The 23,424-nt window shown below is 36.9% G+C and overlaps 1 protein-coding gene across 5 annotated transcripts in view; it reads right to left on the bottom strand.

Moving 5' to 3' along the window:
- Window positions 1-23,424, bottom strand: part of usp34 (ubiquitin specific peptidase 34) — a 66,194-nt gene that overhangs the window by 40,071 nt on the left and 2,699 nt on the right. For all 5 annotated transcript variants that reach the window (XM_028017438.1, XM_028017441.1, XM_028017442.1 and 2 more), the window contains exons 2-18: window positions 17,399-17,489; window positions 16,144-16,690; window positions 15,616-15,666; window positions 13,592-13,741; window positions 13,332-13,399; window positions 9,437-9,629; window positions 8,336-8,397; window positions 8,103-8,184; window positions 7,872-7,964; window positions 6,764-6,889; window positions 6,547-6,676; window positions 4,655-4,788; window positions 3,036-3,739; window positions 1,173-1,387; window positions 974-1,089; window positions 504-631; window positions 202-291 (exon numbers count right to left, since the gene is read on the bottom strand). In XM_028017438.1, the coding sequence (XP_027873239.1) occupies window positions 202-291; window positions 504-631; window positions 974-1,089; window positions 1,173-1,387; window positions 3,036-3,739; window positions 4,655-4,788; window positions 6,547-6,676; window positions 6,764-6,889; window positions 7,872-7,964; window positions 8,103-8,184; window positions 8,336-8,397; window positions 9,437-9,629; window positions 13,332-13,399; window positions 13,592-13,741; window positions 15,616-15,666; window positions 16,144-16,690; window positions 17,399-17,489 (2,980 nt within the window). The remainder of the gene's footprint in view (window positions 1-201; window positions 292-503; window positions 632-973; window positions 1,090-1,172; window positions 1,388-3,035; window positions 3,740-4,654; window positions 4,789-6,546; window positions 6,677-6,763; window positions 6,890-7,871; window positions 7,965-8,102; window positions 8,185-8,335; window positions 8,398-9,436; window positions 9,630-13,331; window positions 13,400-13,591; window positions 13,742-15,615; window positions 15,667-16,143; window positions 16,691-17,398; window positions 17,490-23,424) is intronic.

The following is a 23,424-nucleotide window of genomic DNA, read 5'->3' as shown; positions in this document are numbered from 1 at the left end:
CTTATCAAAAGATGAGTCAATTTGCAAAACAGTAAAGTAGCTGCATATTTTAATCTTTATATTGCTGGACTTTGATGAAAAAAGCAAACCAACACCAAACAAATGTTGGTTAAACCAAACAACATGTGTTAAGAAAAAGCTTATTATTGTGCTGCTTTTGTTCAGCTGCCATGGCACCTGAATAAAGGCTCTGTTGCTTACATAGTAATCCAGTGGGTGTCGTAACTGGAGCCAAACTGCTGGAAAGTGCCAAAAAGTTTAGGAAGTAAGCGCAAGGAAACCACAACGGACCTGAGAGGAATGAAGAAGATGGAGTTAAATAATCCACCAGGGACAAACAGTGAATAAACTTTGGAAGAGTCCAGGGGAATATGTTTTGTTTTACCTAACTGCTAAAGACAGAAACAGCAAAATTACTGATGTCTAATTTAAAAGCACAAGTTTCATCACATATATTGGGTAAAAAAGAAGTATTGCATTACGTGAGTTTGAGTCGTGCTTACCGATGATGGGCCAAGTTGTCAAGGCAACCCTCGATGAAGCGCATTCGGATCTGTCTGTCGGTGAACCAGCAGACCAGAGAACACAGCAGCTTCTCCGCTTCGTTAATCAGACCCTCAGAGAGATGAATCTGAATAGATGTGAAAAAAATTTGAACAACCGAATAATTCCTCAAAACAAACAAGCTGCAGGCTGTTTCATTTTGCTTTTTGTCAAACCAGAGGAGTCCTCTCAATGACCCAAATGTGGCATTTGAGCAGCATGATCTTGTAATTTTGTTCAGAGAATTAATCCCAGTTCAATCAATAAAGTCTTATTGGATCAAATATCTCTTGATCTGGATTTTTAAGGTTAAAAACCAGCTAAAAAGCCCTGCCAGGATGAATTAATGGTAACATTTTTTTTCAAACCAGGAGCATCATCTCAGAATGTCAATCCTGCTCTTTGTTTCTGAGAAAATGAAAATACGTACTGCGTCTTCATCCTGCACCAAATCCCAGAGCAGCGTATTCCCCTTCTTACAAACATTGTCAAGGTTGATGTCGGTCACAGCGTGACTGGAGTACTGATGTTTATGAACAGCTGGACCTGCAGATTTACACAGAGAGAACCAAACCTTTAATTCTGGTAGGTTTGCAGCTGGATAAACCGTTTCATTCAGCAGGCCTCACCTTGCACCAGGTGCTCATGGTAGATGGAGGCCAGGTTGGGAAGATGCTGCTGCAGGTGGGAGCTGAGCTCAGCGTGGGAGTTGATCTGGACCAGCTCCTCCTCGCACCCCGACTCCTCGCCGTCAAAATCAGCCATGTTTTTCTCTGACTTGGCGCTGACCTGGGAGCTGCTGCAGCTGACGTCATCAGCGCTCAGCATGTCCTCCACCATGGGACTGGTGGAAGAATCAATCATACTTTATTGATCCCAAAGGGAAATTACAAGAAAGAGAGAATCTTAAAGTAACTCGGTTATAATGGGCAGCAATAAAACTTTTCAAGAATTTACCACTACGTTTTCAAACTTTTCCAGCACTGCACTTTGAGAGTAACAACAAAAATGAACAAAAGTACACAGTTTCAATTCACTAAAGATATTTCCATTATTAACATTAAATGTGATAATATAACAGGGGCAGGGTAAACAAAAATATAACATCCCATCACCTGACTGGTCTAACACATAAAAAAAATCCAATTAAATTTTCTTTTTATAGCACAATTCAGCGATGTGTCAGCTCAAAGTGCTTTATATCATAAACTATAAGACAACTTTAATTTCAATTATGCAGATCAATGTTTTTGTGCCATAAGGAATAAAAAAATATTCATTACATTGAAACAATCCAAACAAATTATGCTAAATGAACCTTCAAATTAAATCCTTTAACAAACAGAGACATAAGTGAGCATTTATATTGTTTATCGTGATAAAGAAATTAGATTTATTATTGACATCACAAGAAAAATTCAGTTAATGTTTAAAACCCCTAAAACTGTCGGTATTGTTGGGATTTTCTCCACTGTTTGTTCAATTAAAGTATCAATAAATGTCAATAAATTAAAAAAATAGCTCACTGACATAAATCTCACTTTTTTATGTGGCTGGTGTTGTAGAGAAACATATTACAATGAGCCTTTTTTCAAGAGCAGTGTATAAAAAAGCATTAAGTAGTTTTATCACCACATAAAAGTGATGAGTACTAAGTCCATATCGCCCAACCCTACAAAGAAAGTTCAAAAAAAATATCTAAAATACGCTTTTGTCAAGCCTTCTGGCATTTAGAAAATATAAATCATTCTGGTGATTCTACCTTACCTAAAACTTCAGACAGCGGAAAAAGCTGCGTGTCTTTTTATTATGAAAACATGTGGTTTCAACTGAACTTAAACAACACTCTTTGGTTGCCTAGCAACAACCACTTGAGTAATTGGCCACAGCAGCAGTTTCAGGTTTTACTACTGTGCCCCATAACTGCTTAAAAATAAAAAACAAAACAACGGAGTGTGGAGTGAAAACCGTTGATAAAAGAGGACAGGTCACACCATCAGTTTGGTAGTTTTTCAGATATTTAAAACAAGAAAAGTTTCAATGCCAGCCCTAAAATAATGTTTTCCAAATTTTGGATTTTAAGCAAACATTAGATTAAGATTTATTACAAAACTGTGCAAATTGAAGGATAAGCACTTTCAAGGGTTTTATAAATAATTCAAGCACTTTTCAATTGAGATTGAAGCATTTTCAAGGACGTTAAGCACTTAGCATCATCATCATCAACTTTATTAAATACACAAATAGATCCATATGAGAAAATTATTAATAATAATAATTTAAAAATACAAATAAACCCAGAAGCTCAGTTTAGAATAAGAAGCAAATTTAGCTTGATGATAAATTGTCCCAAAATTATTGCGATAAATGATAATGTTGCTTTTGAGACCGTAATATAGTAAGATAATGCAATTATCTTAATAATAAGCAAGTTTAGAGAGTAATAAATGTTTATTTATTTGTAGTTTTGAATAAGAAACAGAAACTCTTACCCTTCGTGGTGGTGGTGGTGGTGATGGTGGTGGTGGTGCTGCGGGCCGTTGAACCGGCGGCAGTTGAACAGCTCGCTGCTCATGGCCCCTCCCAGGAAGTCCCCCGGTCTGGGCAGGCAGGGCGGCTCCTGGGGCCCCTGGCCCATCTGAGAGGGGCTGATGTCCTCCGGCTGCTGGGGCTCCATCGCCTCGGCCCGCACCGATGACGACGAAGAGCAAGCATCCAGCAGCCGCATCCGGCCCTCTAAAGAAGTCGATGCCGCCGTTACCATGGCAGCGGACGTCTCTGGGCTGAACTGGAGGACTTTGGTTTTGGCTCCTCCCCCTGACCCGATGGAGCCCACGCCATGAACCGACCCCTCGCCGAGCGCCTCCCCAGCCTTCCTCTTCCTCGTCTCGGTGTGCCCCTCCTTCTGCTGCCCGTCCTCGGCGTTGGACGCGTTCCCTTCGTCGTCGTCTTCCTCATCATCGTCCTCATCCTCCTCGTCATCCTCCTCTTCGTCTTCCTCCTCCTCCTTCAGGGCCTCGCTGTCGGCCATGTCGTCAGAGTGCAGCTCGCTGCCGGGGCTGCCGGCTGATTGGCTGGCGTGGCTGGAGGCGGCTTCGTTGCTGGAGGCCTCGCTGCGCCCGCTGCTGCTGCCGGGGCCGCTGCTGCCCTCCTCCACGCTGTTGGCCGTCTCGTCGGAGCTTCCCTGCATCGACTCCTGGACAAACGACAGAAACATCCCGTTACTATGGAAACACCTCAGAGCTTTTCTGTTTCAGTGAAAGAAAGTTAAATTTAGGGCTGAAACAATTAATCGTGATGAATCAATCATTCAAATAATCGCTGACTAATTTTTTTTTATACACATTTCTTTTTTTCAGAATCTTCACAATTCATTTTACTTATGATTTCTGTTATGTGTTTTTTATTTCTGTTTTATTTATTGTTGTTATTTAAAATATAAATAATATTTTGTTATATATATTTTTAAAAGTTTGTGAGAACAAAACTTTAATTTGTCTTCTACAAAATTAAAGTTTACTAGACTCTAAACTTGTATTATTATTCCATTATCAATATATTAAAATCTCGAAAAATGTTTTATTATTTATCGCAATAATTTTGGGACAATTTATTGTCAAGCAAAGATTTTTATGGTGACAGGCCTAATTGGAGCATACAGACTCAAAAATAGTAATTAAACCAAAATTGTACGCAAAATATAAACATTTTTGTATTGTTTTAGCTTCATCCGGTTCAAATAATCTCCTATTATGGACCTTTAGATGTCCAATTATTAATCCGTTAATCCAAAAAAAAAAAAAGATTAACCGTTCACTGTATTGATATTCTATTCAAACATGTTGATGTTAGAATTTGCTACAAATTATCAAACATACACTCAAGGAAACTGTTATTGCATTTTAGGCAACAGAATGATTATTTTCTCAATCAAAAGAGGAATTTATTTCTTTGTTTATTTGATCCTTTTAATGTATTTTTATTATTAAGGTGGTTGACTTAAATTAAATCTGCAGAATATGCTAATTTTCTATCTGATTAATCGCCAGAACAATCGACAAAATAATCAATTACTAAAATAATTGTTAATGTAACATGTTTAGCAGCTCACCTCAGTATCTGAGAGCCGCTGCTGGCTCCTCTTGTTGCTGGGCACCATCATCTGATCGTCCATCTCCATGTCGCTGCCACCGCTGTGCTGCGTGTCGCTGTTATCGCTGCTGTCTGGACTGGCAGCCGGAGAACCTGAAAACACAGAAACCAACTTAAATTAGAAAAAAATGTTTACAAACTGGATTTGGTCAAACTTAAAGGTCAGCAATAACCATCCTTGCTAGTTCATACATACATAGTCTTGTACATCTGTAAATAAATATTTATATCTCGTAGAGCACTTCTGGATAGATGCAAACTACATCTCGTTGCTTGTACTTGTGACAGTGCAATGACAATAAAGTTGAATTCTATTCTATTCTATTTTTACAGTATGTTAAGATTATTGTAGTACAAAAATATGTCTTTTGCATTCCTTGTTCATGTGTGTGATTTTATGCTTGTATCATATTTTAAATAAAATAAAAAACTGAAATAGTCATTTACTCTGAATTTGATCAAACTAAAGCTTTATGGTTTTCCCTTAAATGGAAAACCATCCTTAAAGCTTGTTAAGGATGCTTACATTACATCCTTAACAAAATATTTACATTTTCAATTCCTGAACTTCACTGTTACTTTTTAAAACCACTCAGAAGTTTCTCATTTCAAGCACCACCCAGCAGATCTTGATGCTCAATTTATATTTTGTTGAAATTTTAGTTTTTTGTGTTGCGGTTCATAGGGGTGGACATTCATAGTTTATCGTGTTAAATTTCTTCATATTTAAAATCCCTCAAAATGGTCTGTATTGTCAGAATTGTTTGTTTGCTCAAAGATATCAATAAATTTGAAAATATGATTAAATGCAGCTACTACAGTATGTGTAGTTTAGTGATACAAATCACACTTCTTACTGAGAGTGTTGTCCTAAAAAAAATGTTTTTTCCAAAGCAGTACTTGTGTTTTTAGGGGTTTGATTCATGTGCCCTGCAGTCACAGCTACACAATTACCTTAAAAAGGAGCAATAAATAGTTATCACAACTTTTAATATCATATGACAATAAAACGCTTTTTCATGATTTCATAATTGTAATTTTCCTTTAGTTTCATTCCTGATTACTATATCTGGCTACTTCTGGCACAGAATTATGATCAATGTCTGACATCACGGAGGTAAAGGTTGGGTGAAATACAACACGACCAGTTGGACTGCAGTCGCTATAAAAATGATCATGTACAAATCTGATTTTGTTCCACAAAAGGAAGTGGCTCAGATCAGACTTTTTGGGGGGGGTGAAAAGATCAAACTGCCATGAAAAATGTGGGTGCAGGTCACATTTCCCTCCTGTGTGAACTTCGTCTAACAAACAGCTGTATCTATACAGACATTAAATAACACTTCATCTAAAAATTCATGCAATTCTTTTATTCATTCTGTATTTTGTATGTATTGATTGTATTGTGGTAAACTTTTGTTTTATATGTTTTGTTCTTCTGTTTAAATATGTAACCAATATGTTTTTAAAAGATGGAAAAAAAAGAAAAACCATAATTATTCTCATTTTTTGATGGAAGAAACCTGATCATTTGTTTTTATTGCACTGTGATGTACTGCATTAGCTTGAGGGTCTACAGATCAAAACCAGTTGTAAATAAAACAACAATAATTAAGCCAGTTCTGACGACAAGTGGCTGTGCTGGATTTAATTTTGAGCTACAATTCAGAAAAACATGCACCGCTTTACTTTCACCTCACAATTAAGCACTACTTTGCGTTGGTCCACCACATAAAATCTCATTAAGATGCATTGAAATTTGTGGTAATGTGGCAAAATGTAAAAGGTTAAAGAGAGGAGAATATTTTTCCAGTGAATCATCGCTGTTTGAAGACAAGGATCCAGACTGACCTTTCTTGTTCCCCATGGGAAGGTTGGTGTTCAGCAGCGAAGCAAACGAGCTCTGTTTGGAGAGCTGGGCCTTGGCTGCAAGAGCATTGTTCCACAAAGCCTTTATCAACATGGAGGCCAGGTATAACGTCTGGGGGAGGACAGGAACGCATCAGGATTTTACAGTTTTAAAGCAGTTTGGTGCAGCTTATAGAGTGCATTTATGCCTGTGCAGTACCTGCTCCGTGTGGGCGCTGGGATGCAGGCCTGACACCAAGTTCAGGACGTGACGGAGAGGCACTGGGTCCAGGTTTTTTATTAACGACGGGAAAAGGTCATGGATGTAGCGGCTGCAGTGTTTCAACTGAAAGCACAAAAAAGAAAGCTGTAAAATATGATTGAGTGTAAATGATTAATCGTGATAATTGATTGCTGAAATAATAATCAACTAAATTGGGAATCAATTCATCGTTAACAGGAGTAAACAAACTCTAAAATATGTTAGCTGAAAAAAAAAACACTCTCAAAGAAGTAACTAGGTCAAAACTGCAGAAAAAATCTAAACATTTTGCATTTTATATGGAAAAACCTTTGTCTGTAAAAAAAAATATGTCCTATAAAGAAATCCTCAAGTGTCACAGTTTTAGTTTTACAAACTGGTACAAATTCTGTGAAATTATCCTACTAAGCATATTTTGCTATGCAGTTATTAATAAAAACATGAATCAACAGATTAGCCCTATATTGTATTGATAGTAAGTGAAGCAGAAATGTCTTTATTTAGCTGCAGATGCATTCTTTGCTAAGTTGTTGCATTGTATTCAATACAATTTTTATTTTCTTTTTTAGAAAGTTATTGACTTATTTGTTTATTTGCATTTTTAAGATATTTTCAATGTTTTATATAAAAAAAGCTTATGTGGTTCCATGAAAAGTCTGCAGAATGCACATTTTTTAAATCCAATTACTCAATTAATTGAATAACTGATTGCGAACATAATTGTTAGCTGCAACCTTATTTCAGTCATAGAGAAAATAAATCTACATTTAAATCAGGGGTGTCAAACAAGGGCTGGTGTCCTGCAGTTTTTAGATGTGCCACAGGTACAAAACACTGGAATGAAATGGCTTAATTACCTCCTCCTTGTGTAGATCAGTTCTCCAGAGCCTTAATGACCTAATTATTTTTTTCAGGTGTGGTGCAGCAGAGGCACATCTAAAAGTTGCAGGGCAGCGGCCCTCGAGGACTGGAGTTTGACACCTGTGATTTAAATAATCCACAGCCACACAGCACTACTGCTGCGTTACTAAGAAGCTGACAGCTGTGAGAATCTGTTTTTTCCTACCTGAGCTGCAGCCCAGATACAGTCTATATGCTGCGTGCTGAGCCTGCCCTCCGCAGCCAAGAAGTTCAGGATCACTTGGCACTGCTTAATGATCTGGAAAACAAATGGAGACATGTGCAGCACTGGGGAGAATGCAACCAGAGAACAGAAAAGCCACGAAGGATAAAAAGGAGAAATATAATTATCAGGCAACTGTTTACATATGGGAGGAGCTTAATATATATGACTGACCTCAATGTGCAAATTGGGTCCAAATATGTGCTCCACCACGTTGTTGTGGATTAGCCAGTCCGCTAGCTCCTTTGCTATGGACCTATAAAGATGAAGATCGACTTTCTGAATGACTTCCAATGGAGCAAAACACAATAACACCATCCAGGGAAAAACAAAAACCATGTTGATGAGGAGGCATCATCATGGATACTTCCTGTGATCAGGTAGTCTAGGTGTTATGGCCGACTTACGTTTCTGTGTCAGACACCAGTGACTCGTTGTTGCACACGTCGTTAAATGTGTGGAGCTGGTTCTGAGGAGAATCAGACATGATAACAAATTAGTCCTGGAGTTCATAAAATAAAACTTTCTGCTGACAGAATCACTTTGTACCAAACTATATGCTGCATTACATCACATACTACAGACGAACATGCCAATCAAAATTACTTTTTAAAAATAAGAGAATGTTACTTCATTATAATACATGAGTCCAACAAAAGAACTGCTTGAAATATTTGCTTCTTCAATGCCTTTACTTTGTGTATTTAAACATTGTTTTTATATGCAGTGCTTTATTTTCCGTCCTTCCTTCTTTGGATCGCCTTTTGAATGAACCCTAAAAAATAAATAAGCTTGTCTTGCTCTATACTAACTATTCAAACTTTCCCCATCATTGTTGGTTCTTATTGTAAATAGATTATTTCACTAATAAGACATTTTTCCCATAAGTGAAATAATCTGCCAGTGGAATTAGTGCTTTTTCTAATCGATATTACAAAATTACTGACTTAAAAAAGCTCTTTACCTTGTTGCAATGTTACGTAAAAGGTAATATACTTGGAATAAGACAAAACTAAGATATTGACACTAGAGACAAGCCAAAAATACTTGGTAAGATTTTATGTTTTTGCAGTGTAAACCAGCGGTGGTAAATTAGCTGCAAAATCTCTGATTAGTGTATTTCTAAGTAAATCGCGTATTCATAAAAATATGGATGAAAGTCCCATGGCTAAAGTCCTGGAGCATCTAATTACTTCGCATCAGGATTTTTCTTTTTATTGCTCCACCATAGATTATATTGTAGTGGAAAAAGTCATGATTTTTTCAATCAGGCAATCAGTTTTCTTCCATTTGTCCGTCATGGCGGATGACGCCAGTAGACTTTATTTTACTGGATTGAATATTAATTACCATAAAGTACAAAGAAAATCAATTACTGTGTGTCTCTCTTTGTGTTTTTACTTCGGTCTTTGATGGGATTGTGTCTTTGTCAGGCTTGTGGCATTCCTGAGTCGGACCCCGCATGTGAGTGTGTGTCGGATCTCTTTCTTGCTAGCCGCGTGACTCACCGTGATTTGGCTGAGTCCGGCTAACCGCATGGTGAGAGTGGGAGACATGAAGTATTTGAAGGCGAGGTCCAGGCTCTCCTTGTCGAAGCACAGCGCGCTGTCCAGCGGCTCCTTCACCGTGCTCCACATCAGGTCGGCCATGTTGCGGGCGGCACTTTGGCGCAGCTCCTGGTCGGATAGCTTACACAGGTACCTGCAGGCGGCAAAAAGCGTTCAGTCCTGCTTATCAACATAGATAATCCAAAATGCACAAAGGAGAAAGTTTATGTACAGACTACAAAGACACAATGGTTTGTTGTATAGTTTGCCTTCAAGGTCATAAGGTCAGCATTGGCTTTTAGCCTTAGTTCTACCATAGAAGTTGAAAAGTTATTAAATTCTGTCTAGAAATGTGCCGGTAACTGATATACAAACAAACCAAAGTTTTAATAATAATCATAATAATACATTTCATGTGAAGGCGCCTCTCAAAGCACTCAAGGTCACCGAACAGGAAATAAAAACAAAACAATAAAACTCATATATTAATATACCAAACACAATTAAAAAGAAATTACATTAAGCAAAAAGTTAAAGTTTTAAAACAGCTTAAATTTCATTTGTTTATCATTTCTATGGTTTAAATTCCGTTTTAAGGTGATGGTCAGACAAAGTGACCAAGAATTTGTCCAGCTTTATAGAACCACGGCTGAAACGATTCATCGGATTAGTGGTGATGAATTGATTATTGAAATAATCGTCAACTAATTCAGTAATCGATTCACTGCATTGATGTTTAGATCACCAGAAAGTCGTGAGCTTTCCCCATGTTGAAGTATTTTTTAAGCTGCAGATGCATCCTTTGCTACAAATGATGAATCGTTTACTAAAAGAACGCTGCATTATTGCTTTTTAGACAATAAGATTTACATTTTCTTATGTAAAAAAGGAATTTAACTATTTGTTTTTTTGGATCTGTTAGTGTTTTTCTAATATCGTATAAAAATAATAACTAAAATAATTGTTAGCTGCAGCCCTGACCAGAGTAAAGCTAGACTGCCCCGTCCCCACCTGTTGCTGCACAGTCCCAATCTGCTGGTGGAAAAGCTACTACACTTCTTCCTTTCTGACAAGCAAACAATGTTGCAGTTTAGAAACATCTACTGTATAGTCATGAAAAGCAAAATCACACATGGCATAAAAACTAAAAAAAGGACCATCCATCACTCCTATGAAGATAACATTTCTAATAAAAAGTTCTCTTTTAAAAATACTCTTTAATAAAAGAGTTCTCTTTAGTAAAAGATAACTCTTAATTAGCTTAGCAACTAAGCTAAGAACAACATGTTTGTCTATTGGACAGCCAATGCAGCCAATCTGAATAATTAACCAGCTAACATGGACTTGTTAGATTTGTGTTGCTCTATAAAGACAACATTATATATATAAAAACCAAATAAATAGTCCAACAATAATGTAAATGTAATAATTATTTTGCTTCTTAGCGACATTCTGCATCCATAAAGAATGACAATAGTGGCGTCTATGAATTAGACAACAGCAATGCTATTTCATTTATTCATCCAGTTTTTGCCGCTCCCTTTCAGTCCCAGGGTAATCACACGTTGCTGGTTTGGACGGCCATTTTGTTTCCGTTTCACTGAAAGCATCTCATCTTCATCAAATGAGGCACATAAAACATTTCCGTCTTATTATTTTCCCTGTCACATGCAGGAGAGGCACGTATATATGCATCACATGACCAGGCCTGCCAGGAAAGAAAAAAAAAAAAAAAAACTTGGCTGGAAGCCCAGCAACTGTTGTCATGGTGACAGAAACTCTTCCTAGCAACAAACCTATGGCTCTCTGGTATTTGAGAGAGAAAGACGGCACAGAGGAACAGTTGTTAAAGCTCAGAGCTCATTTTATAAATCAGTTCAAGTCTGTTCCAGAGAGCAAACTTGTTGATATTTAAAATCATGTGAAAGTGCAATAAGCAGGACTCCTAAATCAGGTTTGATGGAATCGCTAATCGGATCGGCCGAAATCACACAGATTCTGGGCAGAGCAGTTGTTTCGATAAAAGGTCAGCTCCTTAATTTTTGGAGAAAGCAAGCACCAGCAAAAAACAGGGTAATTCAACAGCGTTTAAAATGACTTACAACAACTATTACCTTTAAAAAAAAAACGTGTTAACTCACATAGCATCAAATAATAAAGAAAGGAAATGCTTATTTTCAATGAAAGTAATCATTGCCCTTTATGGGAAAGCTGCATAGTCATATTTCCAGTTTTGATTTACAGGAGTCAGCAGTTCCTGAGTGTCTCGGGTTTTTAGGAAAGGGTATGAAATCTAAATGTTGCCTTTGCAGCTTAGTTCTGGTCCTGAGAGCATCAAAAAGGTCTCCAATAACCTGAGGGTCTGAATGGTGGGTAACTGACCAGCTAATGTATTTAGACTTACAACCATTCAGTGTTCAACAGACCAATTAGGAAATCTGTTCTTTTGCAAACAGTGAGACAATACAGTGATTTTTTTGCTCTCTGTTTTTTAGCCTGAATGAGTTTCAGTTGAATGCTGGCCTATTAAGTTTACATTTCAGGCCAAAAAATAATTCTGCATTACTCATTCACTGATTTTCTGAACATACCAAAAGATATGAAGTTGTACATCATCAGGATAAGTAAACCTTAATGCCAAATGTAATCTTAGCTCAATCATTTAAGTAGTAACTTTTTGTTATTTGGCTGAAACAGAGGCTGAACTCAAGTAAGATTTCAGCCTCTGTTACAGAGGCCAAGAGGTGGAAACATGCAGCAAATGGTGAAAGACACAAATTCAAAAAAAACAACTGCAATTAAAAAAACGTAGCAATCACAGAAGATGAAGCAAAAATCTATACTCAAAATAAATGCAAACAAAAAAACGCTGCAGCCTCAACAAATGGAAGGGAAAATTCTGCAAATAGCAAAAACAACAGCAAGTGTGAAACGCTGCAAACTTGGTCAACAAAACAGAAATGCTCCAGACCACTAGGGGGAGTGTGGAGTTGGTAATATACCTCACATAACTGTGTTGCTGTTTTATAATTTTGCACAAAAAAAAAGAGGAATAGCGTGCCTTTTCTTTCTTCCTCCAATTTACTTCTAGATATCCCATTAAATTATGATATCCCGTCTTTACTGTGAGACTTTCTCCATATGGTCGACTCCCCCTAGTGGTCTGGAGTTTGCAGCATTTCATAACTGCTGTTTTTACTGTGTGCAGCATTTTCCCTTTTTCTTCCATGCCCTGTGATTGCTGCATCTTAGTTTGCTTTTGTTTTGTAGATTGTATTTTTTTTTGCATCGATGTTGTGATTTCAGCATTTTCTGTTCGCAGCATTTTTCTCTTGCATTTGTTTGTTATGCTTTGGACTTTGTATCATTCTTTTGCTGCATGTTTAGCAGTTTGCTGTAGATTTGCACCCGTCAGCCACCGTACACAGCAGCAGACAATCCTACGCCAACAACCAACTGTAAGAAGCTAAAAGATCTTAGGTACCTCCACAGATAAACTTTATTAAAATTAACAAAAAGACTTGGAATGTGTGAGTGCATGGTTGTTTGTCCTGTCTGTCTCTGTGTTGCCCTGCGACAGGCTGGCGACCTGTCCAGGGTGAACCCACCTCTCACCCGGAGCGTTAGGCGGGGTCCCTAGAGGGCACCAGCACCTCTAGGGACAAGGGTGTTAGAAAATGGATGGATGGATGGACTTGGATCTTTTAAATAATTTAATTACATCTCAGTCTGTAGGGAAAACAGGTTTTATGTTAAACCAACAAAAAGGAACTACAGCTTGTTAAAAAAAAAAGCAAAAACTGTCCAGTGTGCTTTTATTTTCTAATGAAAGTGAATCAGCATGTTTGTAACTTACCGTATTACATAGGTGCGGAAGGGTATGATGTGCTGCATAACTGCAGGAATGTGCAACCATATTCGTATCTGTGGGAGGATTTAAAAAAAAACAAAAAAAAAACATACTAATTATTCATAATGTCACATACAGAATTAGTAATAGTATGAGAAAATGGGAGTTTGTTGGAAAAAATATGGAATAAAAGAAAAAAGGCTGCTTTAGTGAGTATTTTCCTCAGTATATGAGTAAGAGTGTAACTAACAGAACATCTGACTCACATTTGAGACAATTGTGATAAAGGCATGAGCGATGGGAAAGGGGAGGCTCTCTGGTGTGCCCAGCTCAAAGCATTCCTTCATCAGGGAGAGGCCGTGTTTCCCACAAAACAGACAGACGTAGCGAAGTAGGTGAAGCGGCACCTCCACGTCCTGAATTAAAAATCAAAGTAGAGTCATAATATGTTCATTTTGCATCCTAACATAAACAAAAATGACCAGCTAATTAAATTGGCCTTAAAAATACACATTTTGTTTACTATAAGTATGACAAAAAAGTACAGCTTTGGCTCAAACCTATTTCTGAAAACAATTCCTTTCTCCATTAAGAAAACTTTTTTTTTTAAATCCAGAAATTAACCAAAAGTGAAAATAGTTATTCTAGGAATTCTGAAGCAAAGTTTTGTTAAAAAGTTATAAGCAGATAATATCTAACCCGGAGTAGAAAACTCTCCTTGAAATGCTAATTTTGTTTTAATATACATAAGCTTGACTTGTAAGATGAAGCTAAATGCTAATCTAAGTGTTGAGAACAAAGTTGATTTCAACAGTCTTAAACCAACTCCAATGTCAAAAACATAATAAAAGTTTGGCTTTTTTATGAACCCTTAAAATGTTCTCATGTTTGTTTTAGATCATTATTTTCAGAAAAGCTGAGGAATATTCACACAGGAAATGGAGGTTTGAGGATCAATAGTAATTTCGAAACAAAATGTTTTGTTCACAGAACTACTTTCATGTCACGCTAAATGAACAGAACCACAACTAAAAGAAAAAATACACAAGAGATAATATAGTGTAGTAAAGGGTGGAAAAAAACTCCTGAATCTGATCCTGCAACATACTGACCAGATGGAAACAAAGCAGCAACAGGAGGACCATCAAGGAAGCCTTGTTACCACAGAGATTACGTTACACTTACTGCACTATGTTTTCACTGACAAAACAATGGAAGGTAAGAAATTTCTGCAACAGTTAACCAAACAAAGCAAAATATTCGACGACAAAAACAACAGAAATGAGAATGAAAACTATGATGTCAGTCAGTTCTGACTATTTAAATAAAACCTTTTAGGGACATTTATATTAGAGATAGATAATAGTAGAGTGAACAATTAATTGCATAATCTTGAATTCAGATTTTACGCAATAAATTCATCCAAAAGTAGAAAAAACATCTTTAAATCATCTGAAAACACAAATATCTGTCACATGTCTCAAAACAGAAAACAGGAAGGCTCTTTTTCATAAATAGTAGAATTAATAGCTTACAGGACAAATTTAAATATTGCTGATTCATGAAACAAAACAGAGTTAATAAACTGGAAGCCGAAACTTTAGACAATGTCCAAATATGGACATTCAGTACTTTGAGTTTCAGGTTTCTCTGGCCAAAAGTCAGAAAACTAACAGTCTGTGCCTCGTAGTATAATGTCTAAATCAAACGCAGAATGAAAAATATGCATGACACAAGAGACTGCTGCTGTTGATCAAATTTGTGGGAAAATACAAAATAAAACTTGTTTGTAGATTTTAAGTAAACCTAACATCTCTTAAAAAAACTGAATGGGATGCAAACAAAACTGGTGATATTTGTTACAAATATTAACAGTAATTACACCAAGTATTAACTTGTGAGCATCATGTATTAAACTACTAAATTATGAGCATTTTGGACCAAATGTAAAATTTATAGAAGCAGCTGCGTTTTTATTAACTGTGTGGTCCTGAAATACCAGCTGGTGTTTAGAAATTCTGGCTAAAACAGCAAAACAAATCTCCCATTTGCAGCTCAGTTTATGAACCGCACCCATAAAATTCATCCCAACAGTGAATAACAGATATAACATGCAAAATATATATATATATATATATATATATATCACAAACAGAACAAAACACAAAGTGCCCTTATTTCAGAAGTTTCCATCAATTATGTTTTGATGAGGTTAAAGTTCTTTATGAGGAACTAACTGATAGGTGTAGTAGTATAATTTTGAGGAAGAAAAAGTAACAAAGGTTCTTACATTCATGTCGCAGAAGGAACCCAGGATGTTGCTTTCATGAGCGGAAATGTCCTGGAAATAAATAAAAAATAATAATCATTTTAAAAAAATACAAGAATGGCAACAGCAGGTTAATAAAACATGAGTGGCAAATACTAAAGGTAATCTAAAAAACTATTTTACACCAAAATGTATGAAACATAAAAAACCTGCACAAAGTAAAAGCCTGTACTCACTTTCTAATGATCAATAACTTTGTTTTATTTGAAGCAAAGACTGTGTGTCAGTGTTTGGTTTTTAGCTTTTCGTGTTTATGTTGAGTTGAGTTTTTTAAGGAAAACATAGTAAAATTAAGTTACATTACAAAATACATTCAATGTTCATTTGGAGAGGCCATATTAAAAGCAAAATGCTGACTAACTCCTTTATCGTTTTCTTCCCACACGTTGAAGCTCAGTAGGACTTTTGGGTTAGTTACATGTAAACTGAAGAATATCAGGGATTTCTTATTAAATCCCAACACGCGATGTGTTTATGGTTTGTTCTCACCTCTATAGTGGGGTGCGTGTTGTGTTTGTAGGCCGTGTAGAGAGGGAACTGGATCTGAAAAATCTTGGCTGCACACAGCAGCAGTTTTTCTTTCTCCTCTGTGGTCCAAGAGCTGAAGGGATCCAGGTTGTCACCGCCGCCTCCAGCAGCGTTCTCCCCATTCAGAGACTCACTGCCACCATCCAGAGGTCCCAGTGGGTTCGCTTGGGCTCCATCTGCCCAGATTTTTTCCTGCTCGTGGCTCTGAGTCTTCTTCTGGTTTGGATCGGGTATGTTGGCATCCTCTTCAGCAGAGTCCCTTTCCACATTGACGGGTTCGTCCTCCCCGGGGGAGGCCGGCTGGGGGAGCGAGCCGGGTGCAGACTCTCCTGCGGCCCAGTCGGGCCCGCCCTCTTCGGTCCCAGACCCTTTGTGCGTGAGGTTCTGGGCACTGCAAAGCTGGTTTCTCAGGCTGTTGATCTGAGTGATGACCAGGTTTATGAGGGCGTACACCAGCTGATTAAAAACCTCCAAATGCTTGTACTCTTTGAAGCAGCACAGACATTGCCTGGAAACAACACAGAATAAGAAAGAAAAAAATAATTTTTTTTCATTTTGACTGGTACTGGTAATCCAATTTGTCTTCACTCTTTTAGAACATTAGAAATTTATCTGTTTAATATAAAAATGTGTTCACAAATGAAGTCAGAGAAAGTAGGAACAGCATAAAAGGAAACAATCTTCCAGCTCTGGATGAAACTGGCATGTTAAATGTTATTAAATCTTATTTTTGCATGATTGTGGATATGAATATCTGGTTATTTCTTATTTTGGTTTTTTTTTGGTTGACCTAGAGTCTGAAATGAAGTTTTTATTTATCCATCTATCAAAGATACAAGATTGCAGTTACAGTTAGTGATGCTAACTACAGACTGGGCAATTTCATCAATCTCAGGGTACGTACACAAACTGCACACTTTTCAGATGTTTTTTAAACAGGCATAGTTTTAGGAAACCCTGCATGTCTTTAAAAATTAACAGACATGCAGAGCAGTAGGAGAGGTCACTTAAATGAACAGAACAGGAAGTGCTTTTATTTTGATAAGCAGAATGTGTCTGTTACACAGGATTTGCTCCTATGAAACATTTATTCTATTTAGAGAAAACATCCTAAAAAAATTACATTCTTTTCATTTTCAAAACACTTTTTCCCCCTTTTTTTATGCTAGCCTCCCTGCAGAACCGATCGGATTCAGCCAGCAGTAAGAAGACTGACCTCTGTGACCAGGAGCTGATGTAGCCCAGGACTCGCAATGCATGTTCCTTCTTCAGCTGGAAGCCTCCTTCACTGCCGTCTGCATCAGATACTGAGGAAAAAACACAAGCCACAACTTAGAGACCAAATGAAAAAACCTTCAAAAAAACAAAAGCACTTGTTTTAGTTTTTTTTTTGTTTTTTTTTACTTTTAATGAAAACACCCCAAAACAAAATCAAATAAAGCTTGCTGTCCTCCCAAGTGTTGCATAAATGTAAGCATTATATTCAGTTTGTTTTTACCATCTATATGCTGCAATGCCAATAAAAGAAAAACACCATAAAGACACAGAGCAGTGTGCCTGTTATGACATCATTTTTATTAAAAAGTGAAAAAGTGGAGAATTTTTACCCTGCACTCTAACCCATTACACAGAAATACTGTTGTAAGGCTCCAAAAAGGACCATTTCAGTGAGGACAGAGATCAAAATAATAGCACTGGGTTACAAAAAAATTTTTTTGGAAGTTGTCTGGGGTTTTTTCTCCAACTGAATTAGGAATATTCTGCACAGCTAAATCCAAAGATGACAGGCATTTTTCTAAATCAGGTCAGGTTTCTATTCCAATTTGATTTAGAGAAATCCGATCTTCTGACTAAATTGATGACATTTTTGTGACATTATCAGTTCCATATGTTAGGACAAGTCATGCATTTTGATGCTCATGTTGCGTCCGTAGTTCAGGAAGTTGAGAAAAACCAATGTGATTTTTGGATTCAGCACATCAAAATTACCCTAAAACAGTTGAAAAAACCCAGACAGACTTTTGGCTGTTGACCAGTGTAACATATTTACAAAACGTTTGTTGACTTGAGTTGCTAAAAATCGACATCGGAAAGTCAAAGAGAGTATACAAGATTGAAAAGACCATAAAATTGTGATTTCTGGGCATGCTGTGGTGGCCTGGGGGATAGCGCGACCCACGTTTGGAGACGTTGAGTCCTCGACGCGGCCGACGCGGGTTCGATTCCCGGACCTGGCGACATTTGCCGCATGTCTTCCCCCTTCTCATTCCCCCTTTTCTGTCAGCCTACTTTCATATAAGGGACACTAGAGCCCACAAAAAGACCCCCTGGAGGGAAGAAAAAATAAATAAATAAAATAAATTTAAAAAATTGTGATTTCTGCATCATTACTCATTATAATTATTATTATAACCCAACTCTAATTTAAACTTTTATACAACTTTTTCCCTGACCCGTCTGCTGTGTCTCTTGGCCCTCGAGACGCTTTTTGCCCACTAATCTTCTCTAAACATCTGAGTCCTTCACAGAACAGATAAAATCTCTTACTAATGTCACTTCTAGGCATCTGTTTCTTCTGCCAGATGTGGAGATTTTTAGGTAACCTTAAACATTCTTTCCTTACAGCCCAGAAATCTTGGACCTGCTTTTATTGCGAGTCTCTTTAGAGTAGTGAGCCGTAAATTTGGTTAAAGTTAACAAAATTAAACAGGCAGAGGAGAATAACTTCACTCAGCTGCAAACTAATTTTTAGCTGTTATTATTGGGCCAGTCAAAATAACTAATTTAACTGGACGATAAATTGTCCCAGAAGTAATTGCAATAAATGATAACTAATGGTAGTGGCATAATTATGCAAGAACACATTCTCAAAGATTACCGTAATAAACATTAGACTGCAACTAGAAGACATCTTTAAATATCTAAATTAAATTAACAAAAACAACAAATAAAATGAATTATGAAGTCTCTCTAAACAAAACTGTCCTTCAGAAAAATAGATTAGTTGAGACCAAAACACCAGATTTAACACTTTTATCGCCCAGTTTTTGGTAGAAAGAGAAAATCAATAAATCACACATACATAAACTTTTGAGCTCATTTTAATTCATCATGCAATTAGTTGATTTATTGGTTATTGCGACGGGCCTATTTGTAATAAATCCATAGATGAAGACGTAAACGTTTTGTTCATCTTTGTACGTTGTTGTTCGTCAATAAAAAAAATAAAAAAAATCACATTCTAGTCATACCAATGGCTTTTAATGGCACCAGAGTGGCTTGCTTCTCAAATTACAGTCATTGTTCTGGCCTCCACACAGCTCCACAAAGCTCCCACCCAGCCTGACGGAGTCAAGTGACCTCCCTGAATCATCGTCCTCAATTTGCCACCAAAGACTCCCAATGTGAAACAGAACCAGCAGGGTTCGGCCCGGCACTCTGGTCCCACAGGCGGGATCGTTTCCAGCTCTAAGTGAGAACAGAAGCTCGTCGTACGAACCGCAACACATGCTGCTCACGAATTTCAAGCCCTCCATTAGGAGTTCCTGGACCGGGCTAACAGGTGTTGCACGGAGTGGAGGGATACACAGAGAAATTACAGATCTCAATAAAGACATCTTAAATATTCACATTCTGAGATGTTTAAGTATTAGTGAAACCATAGTAGATGCTATTCAGCTGGAATGTATTTAGTCTAGGACAATTAATTCTTCTCATATTTCACTTAAGCTTTTTTTAAAGTAACATTAGACAAGGTTTCCCCCAGAAAACCAGCTAAGCCTTGTGGTTGGGTGGCAGGGCAGTCATTCATCCACCCGCCAGTCGTGTTTTTGAGTTAAAAAATGTTTAAAGTTGACAGGAAATTTGATCACAAGATAATTATGTTATTGAAAGATTGGAAGATTAATACCTGAACACCAACTATAAAGTCTTAAAAAATGCAAACATTTTAAAAAGACTAAACTTAACAAGCAATGCTTAGCCTGGTGGGGGCACAAGTAAAGCCTGGTGGCCCGTCAGGCTTATAATACACTGGAGGAAAACTTGTCAGAAATACATTAAAAGATGCAAATAAGCAGAATCCTTTTTAAATTACACATATTATTGCCTGAAATGAAATAAAACAGCATTCTTTAAGTGTACGCTCGATCATTTGTACCAAAGATGCATCTGTAGCCTAAAAAAATACTTCTGACATCAACGTTTGAAAAGTTCAGCCCTTTCTGCTTGACTTATCAATACAGTGTAGGGCTGAGTTGTTATTATTTATTGGATTACCAATTAATAATTGGAAAATAAAAGTTGATTAATACAAGATTTATGTAATTTTATAAAAACAATTTAAACCATGTGAAGCTATTTGCGAATGTTGCTTGTTCGTCAGATTTAAAGGCATACTAAAAACACCCGTAAAATGTAATGTACAAAGAAAAAAAAAAAGTTAATTTTTTTTTACATATTCAAAATTTTAACTATTTAATTAATTCATCAAAATAAATGCATCAGAGTCTTGGCCCTAGACAAAATGTTGGAAAGTTCATTGAGCATGAACAGTTTTCCAAGACGTGTTTCCCTGAAGTAATTATATGTTTTTGTCCAGATGCTCTCAAACATTGGACATGAAAAACCAACACTGCAATAAAAAATGCAACTAGAAAGTACTGGAACTAGTCTAAGAACTCGTTTCAGGTAGAAAAGAAACATCCAAACAGTTTGCACTGATAAAAATTGGCTCTATTTGCCAGTGAAGAATGTACTGACGTCATCTTCAAACTGCACATTGAAAATGGGAATAAAGAGATTAAGACAGAAAAAGCCTCAACTCTATGTAAGGATGTCTTTAAGCACCGATTTGTGAAAGGATTTGGGAGCAAATTAAACCTAATTTTAGTGACATTTCCTGAGTTGGAATAAATTTTGAGGAGAACAACGAAAAATGTTTTTCATCTTTTCTATCAATGCAAATAACTGACCGAGCTTTTTATTGGTCACAATTAGAGATGCACCGATCCACTTTTTCACTTCTGATACAGATATGTGAAATTTAGTATCAGCCGATACTGATCCGATACAGAAAAACAGAGCTGAATTGACTTAAAAGGTTACTTCTTTTTTTTTTTTACCTAAATAGACCAATAGCTTCACAAGTTTGGTCAAATATTTAAAAACAACTTTAATTTGTTCAGTCAGTGCAACTGGGAGTAAAACAGCCGATGTAAAATAAATGATAAAAAAAAGCTGGCAAAAACAATCGGTTGACAATGTTAATCAAACGTGTATAAATAAACTGCAACAAATCTTAAATAGTTCAGAGAGTGCAATTAGGAATTATAAATATAATGTAAAATAATAAAGCATCACACCAGTCAGAGCTCAAAGCATAGAATTATACTGAATAGATCTGCCCTTATGGATCAGGCACATTGTCTCAGATAGCCGATCTAGATATTTTCCAACATTGTTGCCAATACAGAGATTAATATCAGATTGGTTCATCTCTAATCAAGATGAGAACCTAAAATCACCTGACTAACGACACATATTTATGCATTATGTTAAAGTGTATATTTGTCATGTATACTACATCTGTATTGTGATTCCTGAACATGAGAGCAAACAAAGCGCATTCAACTTCTGTTCCAGATTCTTGAACCACAAAGAGTCCTGAATAAGTCAGAACAAACTCAAAAAAGATTTAGAAATACAGCAGCTGCACTGCTTACACGCCCTCTCTAATCCATTTATTTCACAAAATCAGCTAAACTGATTAAAGAGAAGTGATTTGTAAATCAGAAGCTGCTCATTTTTTAGCAGAAATCTATTTTTGTTTTTTGCTCTGATCTATTAGGCTCAAACACACAAAGCCTGATTGGCTCACATGAGGCACCAAGTGAGAAAAGTTTCACTTTTATTTCACGTCAAAGCTGGATTTACATCTCCAAAGCTTTGTGTTAGCATCGTTTACAGACTGTGAGAGTAAATCCATCAGAATATCTCTCATTTAAACACATAGATGTATGAAAGCTGGTTCTAAAGAAACGGATATTAATCACAATATTTATGCAGGTTACTTAGATTGGCGGTTGTAAAGTTGGGAAGCGACAGTCACATGCAACTCTGCATTCAACAATCCTGCATTTTGTTAAACCGGATTCTCCTGTTCCATTTCTCACAAACACATGCTGCTGTTGCAGATCTAAGGTCACAGGTCACCTTCAGACACAGCATATGGAGCTGCCAGTCTTGTTGACGGAGCGGTCACAGCTGACGGCACCCCACTGTGAAACACCCTCCGTTCTGTTTCTCCAGTTATTATACGCTGTATCTCCGTGTGATGTAGTAAAATCTGATGTTTAGTAAGCCAAAACATTCAGAGGAGATTTACATTTACAGACTAACAGGGTGGCAAAAAGTCAATCAGAATATTTTGTTCCATCCTGACTAATAATACAGAACGATTTAGGGCTGCAACTACAATTAACTATCTTAGAAATTAATTATTCTATGTATTCAATGACTTGATGTATGAATGTAAGATGTGGATTTTCTGTTTGGCTTGTTTTGGTTGAATATTAGTTGAAATGAATACAAATTAAAGACAGCTGACTGTGTAATTTTGGGTAAGATAGAAAGAAGTTTTTTGACTCCATCAGTTAAAAAAATGTGAAATGTGCGACCCACATACAGAGGCTTTAGTCCTTGACTCAGCAGTCGCGGGTTTGAGTCCCGACCCAATGACTTTTGGCGGATGTCTTCCCTTTCTCTCTCTTAACCTGATTTCCTGTCTGACTGTCAAATAAAGGCCACTAGAACCAACAAAACCTTTAAAAACTAAGAAAAGTCTACCACAGCCTCTACTAATACCTATAACCCACTGTTTATTTTTCTTTGCAAACTCTACACCGATTTGTGGCCTAATATAACCACCAAAATAAAAGTCAAATTTCTATCTCAGCTCCAAAAACTACTTATCTGATAATCTGAAGTTGAAATAAGCTCAGATTCGCCTTCTGCAGGTTAGAAACAGCAGCTCCAACTGTTATAAAATGTCTTTGTGGAACAGTAACTCTCACTGCATGCAGTCAGAAACACACAAAATCAACTACTGTTCTAGAAATATAATTGTCTCATCATAAAATGAACTAACTCAGTGTTAAAAAAGGTACAATAAACAACGGTACTGCTTAACAGTGTACAGTAATTACATTCAAGAGTATTTTCAAATATCCATATATTTATTGA

This window comes from Xiphophorus couchianus, chromosome 5, assembly GCF_001444195.1.
Source record: "Xiphophorus couchianus chromosome 5, X_couchianus-1.0, whole genome shotgun sequence".
NCBI classification, from domain to species: Eukaryota; Metazoa; Chordata; class Actinopteri; order Cyprinodontiformes; family Poeciliidae; genus Xiphophorus; species Xiphophorus couchianus.
Note: the sequence above shows the minus strand (reverse complement) of the source record. Positions and strands in the feature narration are given on the sequence as shown.